We start from the raw sequence: 14,644 nt of genomic DNA on the forward strand, positions 1-14,644 counted from the left end.
CAAAGCACGACAATAGCGGAGTAACATTTTCAAGAATCTAAAGGACACAGTATGAGCCAAGATTTTATTACCAGCAAAGTTTTAAACATTAGAAAAAGAATCTCAGGAAATACTGTACACATAAATGCTTCCAGAAATAGAGAATGAAAATTTTACAGCATAAGGATGGAGAAGGATTTAGAGAAATTTTGGTAGTGAACATACTTAACTGATGATCTGGTACTAAATAAAGGTAGAATTAAGTATTACAGTTGTAAGAATAGCATGTAAATATTATTTTCTCTGATGAAGTAGAAATAACATAACTAAAAAATGCAAAGAGAAGAGAGGGATATAGAGTAATCTGATGCATTAACATATAGATGACAATTAAAATACTGTAAGTTGACACCATAGAAAAATCTAAGTAAGAAAAGAAGACGACTAAGGTGATTACATAAAGGTATCGGTATAAAGACAACTGGTGGAAACAACAAAATGGGCACAAAATATAAAATAGTATGGCAGAGCTGCAGGTTTTCTTATATTAAGGATATTGGTTTATTTTGAATTCTATTGCAAATATCTTCTGTCAGTTTGTCATTTACCATTTCATTTTATTTTGATTGACATGACGAGAGTTTTTTTTTTTATTTCTCTGTAATAATTATATCAATCATTTTATACCCTCTGGACTTGGGGACTTTGAGAAAGACTTTTTCTACTCTGAATTATATATATTTTAAATTTTTTCAATATTTTCTTCTAGTAGTTTTATAGTTTCATCATTGACTTATTTATTTTTACAGGAATGTTAAGAAAGAAAAATGTTTTATTTTCACTTTCCTTTTTTACAAACAACACTGAGTGAAAACTTTATCTTTTCTCCACTGACATGTGATGCCTCACTTATTATATGTCAAACTCCTGTATATTTTGGGAATTATTTCTTAGAAATCCAACTGTTCAACTTAATTCTCTTGAAATTTATACACCAACACACTGTTTAGTATGATAAAATACCTGGTAAGGCAAATCTCTTGCCATTACTTATTTTTTAAGTTAAGTATTTTATTTTAATTCCAGCATAATTAACATAAAGTGTTATATTATCTTCTGGTGTACAATATAGATTCAACAATTCTATATATTACTCAGGGCTTATCATAAGTGTACTCTAATCCCCATCACCTGTTTCACTCATCCCCTGACCCATCTCCAAAACAACTTCTTCACCATTCTTGTGTATTTATTTTTCCATGACTGGTGCTAATGGGGCATCTTCATGAATTGTCAATTTTGCTTCAAAATAAGTAATTTAATGTTTTACATTTGTGAAAAAACCCATAAAATTTGCATGTAAGATACTGTGCAGGCACTTACCACCAAATTCCCTGTCAATGTTTCCAGATGCTCCTCTGCTTTTACGGTTAGTTTCATAAAAAGGTGGAAGGTGGTTAGGCTTTGCAGTCAGAGATTTGGATTTGCTCCATGCCTCAACTGCTTACCATTTTATAACCTTGAGCCTATTATTTCAATTGGTTGAATGTCAGTTTCTTCATTTGGAAAAAAAAAGAGAGAGTAATAATGCCTGCTTTGTAAAGTTCCTGGAGCATTAGATACATTTTATTTTGAGTAGCTTTGAAATATGCTTGACTCTTGGTGGGAACTCTCTGGAAAATAATTTCAAATAGATAACATCCTCATCCATAGCTACAATCTAGATTTCTCTCCTAACTACAGAATCGCCATGACTTGAATCCTTCTGTCTGATAGCTTTCTATTCATCCTTTAAGAAAGCTAAACTATCACATCCTTTGGGAATAGTTTTTTCACTTCTCCATGTTTAGCACTTCTTTTTCTTTATCACTCTGCCCACAAGTCTATAAATTGTGGTGTATTCTATTTATCTGATTGTTTGCCTCACCAAGGAAACTGTTAACTCCTACATGGTAAGTCACTTGTCACTGATCCTATTGTCTCAATTCTAGCACATTACTTTCCTCATAATTCATTCTCAAAAGTAGCCGTTGGTTTAACATACATACACTTCCTACGGGGAAAAGGAGAGCACATAGGACATATTTATATTTGTAATTTTTCTTTGCTCTTTGCTTTATGAGAACAAAGTGGGAGAAAGGATGACACTGAATCACTTTCTAGAAATGGTTTTTCTTATTGCCCCGTTAAACTGGATCGACTGGACACAGACGCCCGGCCCCACTTGGCAATAGGAAGTGCAGGCACCACAACAGGAAGTACAGACCACTGAAAACTATACCTCCAAGGAGGCAGAAGGTGCAGCCTGAGGCAGCACGCAAGCGCACGGAACACTGTGTAGTTTGACCCCTCCACGCACACTTCCGGCCTAACCAAGGACAACGACGCAAGGCGCAGTGAGGCAAGGCCCGGCACAGTGGCTGCAGCCTATACAGATACAGGTATTTTCGGAGACTTGCAAGAATTCTCTGTATTGCTTTCTTGCTGGCGGGTTTCTTGGTATCAGTTTTGAAGTTAAGCTGGTGGTTCCACTCCACTGTGGACTTGCGGCACTTGCAAGACTCCACGGTGACGTGAAGGGCGGGGTTTTTACCCCGCTCCGCTAGGCATTTGAATTTTCTCTTCTCTTTAGGGCCCCTTTTGTACCACAATGCAACAGGCTGTAGAACGGGCTTTGGACCACGCGGACTACGTCATCGCAAGTGCCCAGCAGAGGCCTCCTAAAAGGAAACGCTCGTCGAGTGGGGAAGCATCTCTCTATGAAAAACTTTATGACATCTATGTGGAAGAATGTGGGAAAGAGCCCGAGGCTACGGAGGAACTAAGAAGCAACGTGAGCTTGCTAGAGAAGCTCGTTAGGAGAGAGTCGCTGCCATGTTTAGTGGTCAACCTACACCCAGGAGAGGGGGGATATTCGCTGATGCTCGAGGGGAAACATGGAGCGTATTCAGAGACCATTCGGCTGCCTTATGAAGAAGGGGAATTGCTTGACTACCTGGATGCTGAAGAATTACCTCCTGCTCTGCTGGACCTCCTGGAAAAATCTCAGGTTAACTTCTTCCACTGTGGGTGTGTCATAGCACAGGTGCGGGACTACAGGCAGTGCAGTGGTGGGGATCCTCCCGGCTACCAGAGCAGGCATATTCTCCTGCGCCCTACGATGCAGACCTTAGCCTGCGACGTGCAGTCCATAACCAGCGATGGCCAGGAGTGGACCCAGGAAGACAAACTGTTGCTTGAGAGCCAACTGATCTTGGCTACCGCTGAACCCCTGTGTCTTGATCCTTCTATAGCAGTAGCCTGCACTGCAAACAGGCTGCTCTACAACAAGCAGAAGATGAACACTCGCCCGATGAAAAGGAGCTTCAAGAGGTATTCTGCACCCTCTCTGAATCGGCAGCAGGAGCTGTCTCACTGTCCACCTCCTCCTGAGCTGAAAGTATTGACTTCTTGCAAAAAAAGCAAAGAAAGTGAAACAAGTGAGAATTCTAACTTCATAATTTCTAAAGCAGCAAATTATGTAGATATGTGGAAACAGAGACCCTGTGACTTGGCCGTACCTTCTGAAGTGGATGTGCAGAAATATGCTAAATGGGAGAACTTTGTCAAATATGATGACTCACAACCAAGAGTCTGGCCAGCCCATGAGGTAAAAGATGATTTTGTATTTGGATATGAAGATGTTGATGAGTCTCAGACAACAAAGCTGACCCTCATGCGGTCGCTTAATGATCCACTTATCTCTGGAAAAAGAAGGCGACGTAAAAAAGTCAGATATGAAAGACAGATGTCTCCTCTCCACCCCTCCACAGATGACCATTCAAATAGTGTCCTGCCTGGGTCAAAGACTGATGCTGGAGTGGCAGTCACTCAGTCAGAGGTCTTGGTCCAGAAGAAGGCCAGATGTCCGGGCACCACGTCACACAGTTCCAGTGACTCAGCCAGCCTCAGCCAGCTTCCTCCGGAGAAAGAAACTGAACAGCCTAAGATTAAGTCGGTTCAGTCTTCAGTCCTGGGGAAGGGAGTCAGACATCCATCTCCAACCATCAAACCTTCCTCAAGCTCAGAAAAGACTTCATTAGGTAACAGTTTTGCTCCATGGCAAAGAAGCAGCTTTCTTAAATCTCCATCTCCTGTTCTTGCTTCTAAGCCACCACATCTTTCTCAGAAACCCACTGTGGATGTGAATTCAGTTAGCATATTTCCTGCAGCCACCATGTCCACCACCAGCTCATCACAAAGAATCCTGGCCACTCAGGTCACGGCCAACTCCCAGAAATCCTCTGTGGAAGTGAATCGAGTTAGCACACTTCCTGCAGGCACTGTGTCCACCACGAGTTCATCACAAAGAATCCTGGCCACCCCGGTCATGACCAACTCCCAGAAATCCTCTGCAGAAGTGATTCTACTTAGCACACTTCCTCCAGCTACTGTGTCTACCACGAGCTCATATCAAAGAACCCTGGCCACCCCGGTCATGGCCAACTCCCAGAAATCCTCCGTGGAAGTGATTCAACTTAGCACACTTCCTGCAGCCGCCCTGTCCACTACAAGATCATCACAAAGAACCCTGGCCACCCCAGTCATGGCCAACTCCCAGAAATCCTCTGCGGAAGTGATTCGAGTTAGCATGCTTCCTCCAGCCACCCTGTCAACTACCAGCTCATCACAAAGAACCCTGGCCACCCAGGTCACAACCAACTCCCAGAAACCCTCTGTGGAAGTGATTCGAGTTAGCATGCTTCCTCCAATCACTTTGTCCACTACCAGCTCCTTTCAAAGAACCCTAGCCACCCAGGTCATGGCCAAGTCCCAGAAACCCTCTGTGGAAATGAATCGGGCTAGCATCCTTCCTGCAGCCACTGTGTCCACTACCAACTCATTACAAAGAACCGTGGCTACCCCTGTCACGACCAACTCCCAGAAATCCTGTGCGGAAGTGATTCGACTTAGCATGCTTCCTCCAGCTGCTTTGTCCACTACCAGCTCGTCACAAAGAACCCCAGCCACCCAGGTCACAGCCAACTCCAAGAAATCCTCTGTGGAAGTGAATCGGGCTAGCATCCTTCCTGAAGCCACTGTGTCCACTACCAACTCATTACAAAAAACTCTGGCAACCCCAGTCATGACCAACTCCCAGAAACCCTCTATGGAAGTGATTCAAGTTAGAATGCTCCCTCCAGCTACTTTGTCCACTTTTAGCTCATCACAAAGAGCCCTGGCCGCCCCGGTCACGACAGACTCCCAGAAATCCTCTGTGGAAGTGAATCAAATTAGCCTGCTTCCTCCAGCCACTGTGTCCACTACCAGCACATCACAAAGAATCCTGGCCACCCAGCTCACAGCCAATTCCCAGAAATCCTCTGCAGAAGTGATTCGAGTTAACATGCTTCCTCCATCTGCTTTGTCCACTACCAGCTCATCACAAAGAACCCTGGCCACCCCGGTCATGGCCAACTCCCAGAAACCCTCTGTGGAAGTGAGTCAAATTAGCATGCTTCCTCCAGCCACTGTGTCCACTACCACCTCATCACAAAGAACCCTGGCCACCCCAGTCATGGCCAACTCCCAGAAATCCTCTGCGGAAGTGATTCAAGTTAGCATGCTTCCTCCAGCTACCCTCAATACCACCAGCTCATCACAAAGAACCCTGGCCAACCCGGTCATGGCCAACTCCCAGAAATCCTCTGCAGAAGTGATTCGAGTTAGCATGCTTCCTCCAGCCACCCTGTCAACTACCAGCTCATCACAAAGAACCCTGGCCACCCCGGTCATGGCCAACTCCCAGAAATCCTCTGCGGAAGTGATACGAGTTAGCATGCTTCCTCCAGGCACCCTATCAACTACCACTTCATCACAAAGAACACTGGCCACCCCGGTCATGGCCAACTCCCAGAAATCCTCTGCAGAAGTGATTCGAGTTAGCATGCTTCCTCCAGCCACCCTGTCAACTACCAGCTCATCGCAAAGAACCCTGGCCACCCCAGTCATGGCCAACTCCCAGAAACCCTCCGCAGAAGTGATTCAAGTTAGCATGCTTCCTCCAATCACTTTGTCCACTACCAGCTCATCACAAAGAACCTTGGCCACCCGGGTCATGGCCCCTTCCCAGAAATCCTCTGTAGAAGTGAATCGAGTTAACATGCTTCCTGCAGCCTCCCTCAATACCACCAGCTCATCACAGAGAAGCCTGACCATCCCAGTCATGGCCAACTCTGCTGGCCACAACATCATCAAAGTGGTGGGCCCTGGTCGTGGAGCCCAGGCGTTAGGGAGAGGTTCCAGTTCCAGGAAGGGCTCTACCTCTGGGACCACAGCTCCTACGGGAATTAAGCCCAGCAACCTGTCCTCAGGAGCTCGGCCACCAAATGCAGTGCCCGTTGCACCGCAGACTCCTCAAATAGAAGTTCAATTTATTTTGAAAAATGCCTCCGGTATCAGTCCAGTAACTCTACTGGAGCTTCCACAAGGTTCACTCCTTTTGAACACCCAGCAGCAACCTCAGCAGCAGTGGCTCTATCAGTTGATTCCACAACCACAACTCCAACAACCCACAACTACAAGTCAACAGCCCCCAACTACTGGTCCTCAGGAGCCAGTGCCACCGGGTTCAAGTGCACAAGGTTCAACCAATCAAATAGCCTCATCTACTCAGCAAACCATTGTCCTTAACCTCCCTGGAGCAGAAAGTTTTCTGCAGCCTCAGGCAGTGGTGTTGGCTCCGCATGCCTCTACGGAGAGCCAGAGAAGACCCCAGCAGAGCCACCCTGGGCACCCACTGCAGCCAGCTCGGGCCTTGCAGCTGCAGGCCCAGCAGCAGATACAACAGTTGAGAATCTTGCAGGGCCCCGTGGCTGTGACGACGGTAGCCGCCCAGACAATTCGGCCACCTCCACTTAGTAAGCAGACAGCAAACCGTTCAAAAGGTAAAATGAAGAGAGGCACATCAACTACTCGAAAATCCTAGGTCTTGCATTACTTCTCTTTTTAAAAAAAGAAAAAAACATTGAAGCAGAGGGTTTCTGAGTATCTTCTTCATCTTTGTCTTTAATGTCTCAGTATTTTACATTGCTAGGTATACAAACCATACAGAAGCACAACCCAGTAATTTTTATATATAAAAATAGGGAAATATTTTAATGAAAAAAAAAAAGAAAGAATGAACTTTGATGTTAGCTACCATCAGGTCAATATCCCAGCTCTGCAATTTACTAGCTGTAAGCCTATTTCCTAACTTCACTGAGTCTCCATTTCCTTACCTGTAAAATATGGATAGGAATATTCACTTCTTAAGTTTATTGTCAAGGTTAATGTAAGATATATTAAATATTGAAATTTAAATTTGAATTAATGTTAATATAAATACTAAATATTTGAAAGAAATAAACATAAGTATTTAAGCTTAAAAATAAAACTACAGTAAAAATATTAGTGCAAATTTGTTATATTACATAAAAACCAACCGTGGAATCTACAGCAAATAAGCCACAGGAACTTAATTATTCAAAAAAAGCCATACTAGACTTTTAAATGTATGTATATACACATACACACACAGACATCTTTTAGGCTTTCAAATTACAGAGACATAGGTACAGCTATAGACATATAGATACAGATACAGAGATTTTAATCCTCTATTAAATAAACAGTAGCCCTTTTACTCTACCTTGATGCCCCACATGGTGAATTCTCTCTCTGTCTGATAAAACTGGATGCATTAAGCACTTGTAATTCATTCTTCAGTAATTGAGGGATGATTTGGATATATGACTCAATATCATTTGCCAGACAATATTCTTCAAATGCATTATTCATGTGGTGCTTATTATTTTGCAAACATTTCATAATATACAAATGCACCTGCTGTCTGCCTCTTGCTCCTCTATTCTGTCTCAATTATTTTGTCCCCACCAGACAAGATAATAATCACAAGAGAGAAAAGGTTAAAGTTTCTTGACTTATAATGGTCAAGTAAATGAAAAATGATAAGTTTAGATGAACTGATGGAACAAATGACAACAGGGAATTATAGGGAAAATAATAAATAGTTGTGATATGAAGATATCTTTAAAGGTAGCTGCTAATTAAAAATGATTACTGCAGCTCCTAAACAATATATTTTACAATAGCATTGTATGGTAAGAAACTATATGACTACATTAAAACCCCTTCCCCCTCAATTTAAGTAAATTCATAAATGTGCATAATACTTTTAAAATACTTATATGTAGGGGCACCTGAGTGGCTCAGTCGGTTTAGCGTCTGACTCTTGCTTACAGCTCAGATCATGATCTCAGGGTCCTGAGACTGAGCCCCGCCTTGGGCTTTGCACTCAGCAGGGAGAGAAGCATCCCCCTCCCCCTCAAATACATAAATCTTTAAAAAATAAATATAATAAAATACTTATATGTAACTGTAAAGATTTATATCACTCAAAATGTCACCTTCCTGAGTTTTTGGAAGTGAAGTTTGCTTGAAAAGAATGAGCTATTGAAAACATCATAAAATATATTTGTTAAATAGTTACTTTTGTTAAAAGACTTTATCATAATATTTGCTATTTCAGACATCTACTTGGATGATTGGTAAGCATGTTTCATTTTACATGTCCAAGTATGATGGCATTCATCATTTATTTCTCTGAGTCTGCCAGTGCCTTTACTGTTTGGTGTTAGAATAATTCACAAAGTAACTGAATTAATTACCAAGGAGTTTTAAATACTTAACAAAACAAAATCTATCTGCATACCCTCATCCGTAACGACTTCTACTCCAACTTGTGGGTTTTGAGGGATTCTTAGAGAAATTCTCAGACTTCCTTCTTTTCTTTAAATTTTATTTTATCTCAGTTCAATTAATTAACATATATTACTAGTTTCAGAAGTAGAGTCACACTTCTTAACAGCTGAACAACCAACCACCCAATGTAAGGTAACAGTATGAAAAAGTGGGTGGCAGAATGAGTCCTGACACTAGCAAACAGATTTCTGATAAAACATTTTCATCTGTGACATTTCATCATGTGTCATGGTGCATTCCCAAATACCCTTCCCTGCATGTGCATACTCTGTGGAGTCAAATTCAAACTATTTTGTTTGGTTATATAAGCCTGGGTTTGGCCTGTCTCTCTTCCCCATTTCCTACCATTTCCCCATTCACAGTTGTGACTTTGGCAGCACTTAAACTACTGGTGCTCCTGATGGGTTGGGTTGTTCCTCGCTTCCATGTTTTGGTGGAGACCCTTAACCAGGAACTCCTTTCTATTCTGTGCTCGTAGTGCAATGCTTAGCTTAAGTACCATCGCTCTGGAATCTGAGTCTATTTCTGTATCATTCCTTATTACAGCCCCCTTCAAACTATTTCACAAGATTATTTGTGGATCAAATAGAGTAGTAAATATAAAGAAAAATAAGAATTGAAAATGTACATTGATATAAGTATCCTTTTCAAATTTTTGGGTTTTTTTTCAGAGACTGTATAACTTTGCATGAATTTTATAACATTAACATTTTTATTTAATTGGTTAAAAATTTGCTCTATATAATCATAAATATATGTAATACATACTTATATTCTCTATATTGAATGTCAAATTGTCTTTTTAAAACATCAAGAGTACTAAATGGGAACTATTACTGTAAAAATCGGATATATATATATATATATAATAGTACTTTTATCAGTATTTAAATGTAATTTCTCTTTAAGCAGAAGTTAAAATCATACTTATATGTAAGAAACAAGAAAATTAAATACAGCTTTTTTTGTTCTCTTGGTTTTAAACCAAAAAAATATTCTTAAAGTTATGATCCACTCAGGTCATTCTGATGAACTAACAGAAAACTTTTCTTTTACAAAATTAAATTTTAAGGCCAAACTGACACTCTCCTTTTTATTTCAACTTACCCCATTTCTTGTGCATTTGTATTTCTTAAAGGTTTTGAATTCTGGCCATACACTTATCTTTCAAATAAAACAGTGTTTTCCTATCTCTGTTTAGCTGTTATTATAGCATGTGATAGTAGTCTGATGGAGTTTTATTAGATTGGGGTGCTATGTTTGGGATGACAGGAATTAAAAGCAGATATGGTAGAAAATGGGGAATTACTGTTCAATGAGAAATTTGTCAGCTTTACAAGATGAAAAAGTTCTACGGATTTGATATACAACAGTGTGAATATACCTAATACTACTGAACTGTATACATGAAAATGGGTAAGGTGGTAAATTGTATGTTGTGAGTTTTTAACCACAATTAAAATTTTTCTTTTTTTTTGTTTAATAATAATTTTTATTATGTTAGTCACCACACAGTACATCCTTAGTTTTTGATGTAGTGTTCCACGATTCATTATTTGCGTATAACACCCATTGCTGGGAGGGGGGTGGGGGATTGGGATAGGCCAGTGATGGGTATTAAGGAGGGCATACATTGCATGAACCACAATTAAAATTTTAAAACAATAACAACCAAACAGACATGGTGTACAAAATACTTAATTTTTAGGGGCCTTAGGAAAGCCTCACCTAGGCACTCATAGCACAGTAGTTAAGAGCACAACCCTTGGGAGCCTCACTGTGTAATATTAAAACCTGGCTCTGCCACTGCTAGTTGTAGGGCTGTGGGTAAGTCACTTCACCTCTCTGTGCCTCAGTTTCTTCATCTGCAAAATGGAGATAGTGAATGGGAACTTTTTTTACACAGTTGTGATAAGGATTAAAGATAGTATTTGTAAGCTGCTTAGATATTCCATAAAATAAATTCTCCAGAATAACTGAAATGTAGGAGTTATTCTCACCAAATTTAAAGGAAATGTTCTAACAATATAGGCAATCTGGTAAACATGAAATAACTCTGGTAACAGGGACACCTGGAAGTGGTGCTCATTCTCTAATGCAAATAAATGAGCATGCATTATCGTTGATTTATAAAATGATGTGAAATCAGTTTTCTGTTGTTGTGGACACAGAAAACAAATGGTAGTTCCTAATCTAAGCCCCAAATCAAACATCCCAAGGGAAACCCCTGATTTACAAAAGAAGTTGCCTTACACATGTCCCACTCCACACAGCCTACTTCACTGCAGGTGGCTGAAGGACTTTACATGTTTAATGACTGATAATTCCCGGAGGCAAAGAGGGAGAAGATCAATTAAAACCAGCAGTGTCCAACCATTCACCTAAAATGCATAACAGTGAGTAGGAGGGGGTCGCCCTACCTTGCATTCATTCAGTCATTTATTCACACACATTTATTGAGCACCTATTATAGGACAGCCTATGTCAAAGCCCTTAAGACACAAAAGTAAACGAAACATAATGTCTTTCAAAAGCTTACAGTCTAGTACATTAAGAACAAATAAATATTAACAAAGTAGAGAAAACTAGTTTGGCTTTCAAATCAAATTGTATTTATGAAGCACAATTTATGCATTAACCTTTTAATTTTTTATTATATTTCCAGACAGGCATTCAATGATAATATTAAGAAACACTGCAATTTAGGATTTAAAATGGAAATAGCAGCAGATATCCAGATGTAGTGTTGACATAATATCACTTTTTTATCATTTGTCCTCAACTCAGCTTAATAAGCTCTCTTGGCTCTCATCTTTCAATGTTTAATCCAAAGCAATTAAACTGATACGAAAATGCCATCTCCATTGCTTTAAGAATGACACTTAACACACAATTTCATTATAGTAGGCAACTGGAATGTTTGTAGAACGATCAGCTCATTTTTATTTTTAAAATATGTGCTTTTCTTGCAATGTATGCTTGTAAATAAAATGTCCACGCACACAAATTTTATTTGATAAATGCCATGTGGATAATATTTGTCTTGTATACTGAACCCAAAGTTCATTCCCTGTGGTACTTCTTTAAAAGCCTGGTATTCTTTTGTTAGTCTCTATAGAAATAAATATTTTAGCTAATGAACTGCATTAGCAAAAAATATAAAATAAGCAGAAAATGAACAAAGTGTGTGCGTGTGTGCACATGAGCACATGTGTGTGTGTGTTTAAGATAGACTCTTTTAAGATTCAGTTTCAAATAAGGGATCAGAAGGTTATAGTGGAAATGCCAGACATATTTTATGAGAACAGATCCAATTAGTTAGGTTTGTAGAGTAGGTTGGTTGTATTAATGGTCCCAGTTCTTCACTCCTGCCTATATCCATACCCTTTGCCATGTAACCTCCATTCTGAGTCTCAGTCTACTATGTGACTTGCATGGGGCAATGGGATGTTATAAGTCATGAAGCAGGGGCTTGAATCAGTACTTACACATCTCTTCTTCCTCTGTTACACCTCTGCTGTTGACATGAAAACATGCCTGAGCTATCTTCTGGAGGATGAAAGTCTCACAGAGCTAGATTCTAGCATTCCCAGTTATTCTATCTTAAGGCATCTGAAATCAGTCAACAAGTAGTTCACTTCTACAGAGGAGGTCAGCTGTAGCTGGCTACATTTAGGAGACCATGTACTTTCTGATCCTGAGCGTCATTTTTTAATCATCATAAGTTAGGAGAGCACATTATGTGGGATAGTACATATCAATGTCTGAAGATTTAATAGATTTTCCGTTAAGCATTAATGACATATATTCAATAACACCCTTAAACACTCAGAAGCTTTAGAAAGATACTCTATTAAAAAGAAAGACATATCAGGATTTGAGCATTTCTTCAAAAAGGAAATACTTTCCATGGTCTAGTAGCTGAAAAACCATTTAAAGGACAAATCAATATTAATAATAAATGTATATTTATCCCACACATTCACTCAATAAATATTTATTGAGAAGCTACTGTGTGCCAGTCATTTTTCAAAGTTATGGGAAACAAAAGAGATAAGCTTTTGGATTTTGATTGAAGTGCTTTGCTTGGCAAACTCAAATAAAAAAAATCCTTAATTCAACCAGATACTATAAACCCAACAACATGAAAATCATCGCTAAAAAAATTATTTTGACAGAAATAAAAAGTTAGAAATATTAAATTTGTGTTTATACACAAAAACAAAACAAAAATATAAAAGATTGAAATATGTGAGCTATAATTAATATGGGCTTAATATTGTTTTAATTTTGACTCCTGTAATTAATTCCTGACTAATGCATCTGTGCCCCAAGACTTATATGGCTAAGAACCATTTAAGTGACTCTAAAAACTTACAGTTTTAGCATGATCGTAAGACAAAGAGTTGGCCAATTTATTAAACCCTGAATCATGGAAACCCCTGTCACTTGTTGGAAGTGTTTAAGGGGTTTGGAGCATGGGGCTAATGTGAAGTAGATGGGATTTAAATCCAACTTTCACCATTTTTAAGTTGCCTGACCTTGAGTCAGTTATTTAAACTCTAACTTATTATCATAAACATTTTTTAAAATTCCAGGGTTGTACTATAGTAAATATGGCTTTTTAATTTTCGAATTATTAAGAGTAGACATGGTTTTTTCCTTCTGATTCTATGGCTCCATTAAATCCTTTCTTATCTATAGCAAGAATCTAAAATGAAAAAAGCAAAAAGAATTCTAGCCACTTAGCATAAGTTTACCTCAATCATGTGATGTGATGAGCACGGGGTGTTATACACCACTGATAAATTATTGAACACTATACCAGAAACTAATGATGTACTATAAGCTGGTTAACTGAATTTAAATAAAAAAGAAAATAAGTAAAAATACTGTTTTTTCCCCTCAAAATGAAATATTTCATAAGATTCCTGGGCCAGAATCTAAGTAAAACCAGAACTCAAAGAATTAAGTGGAAAACTGAGGATATTTCCCTGAGGGCATTAACTGGACCTTGTGATCCCAGTTGCCATAGCCTAGGTTTAATGGTGGCACAGGACTGGAAGAGTGGGGATAGGGGACTCAGTTAAATATCACACTGGAGAGAGCCCACATCCAGTAAAGCTAAGGACTACACCCTCAATAAAATGATGAAACATACTAAATTTGACCTTCCCCAAATCCTTACACATCGTTAAGGTAGATTTACAGTATAAATTTATATTACTGAGTCCCTCACAAACCTCGAGCCATGAATTTCACTTAATTTATAGTGACCCCAGAGTATCACACGTTAGACACTTGACAAGGCAAATGTAAATCCTTTCTAGAAGTGTTCTCCTTCATCCTAAGCCTCAGAGAATCCACAAAAATAATATTCCAAGGAAAATGATCAGTTCATTGAAAAAAAAAAGCAACTAAGCACAAAAGGAAATAAGGGGCCTTGAGCAAAAAAAAAAAAAAAAAAAAAAAAACACAAAAAAACAAGAGAAAGAACACAGAGCAGCTCTCTCTCTCTACTCTCTGTGGTGAAAATACAGATTTAGGATATCAACCAGCACTTTTAAAACAAAGAAATAAAAGACAAGCATAAACATGTATAGATATTTCTATACCTTCTACAAAAATTACCTAACCAACTCAAAATAAAGCAAATCTTCAAACCTCCAGAAAATGAAAAATATAAGGAGTGCACTTGTGATGAGCACCAGGTATTGTATGAAAGTGTTGAATCACTATATTGTACACTTGAAACTAATATAATGCTGTATGTTAATTAACTGGAATTTAAATAAAAATGTAAAAAAATTAAAACCTCAATGGATAGGTTTAATATCACATTAAGTACAGCTAATGAGAAAAT

General features: G+C 39.0%; 2 protein-coding genes across 2 annotated transcripts in view; one reads left to right on the top strand and one right to left on the bottom strand.

The window, feature by feature from the left end:
- The window catches only part of IL1RAPL1 (interleukin 1 receptor accessory protein like 1), a 1,307,342-nt gene that overhangs the window by 555,197 nt on the left and 737,501 nt on the right, over window positions 1-14,644 (bottom strand). The gene's annotated exons all lie outside the window — the stretch shown is intronic.
- LOC123796887 (transcription factor SPT20 homolog) lies at window positions 2,630-6,946 on the top strand. Its single transcript, XM_087859650.1, has 2 exons — window positions 2,630-4,237; window positions 6,164-6,946. Exons 1-2 carry the CDS (start codon window positions 2,630-2,632, stop codon window positions 6,944-6,946), a joined length of 2,391 nt encoding a protein of 796 aa, XP_087715776.1.

This window comes from Ursus americanus, chromosome X (assembly GCF_024610735.1).
Source record: "Ursus americanus isolate L20-20 chromosome X, mUrsAme1.1.p, whole genome shotgun sequence".
Lineage (NCBI taxonomy): Eukaryota > Metazoa > Chordata > Mammalia > Carnivora > Ursidae > Ursus > Ursus americanus.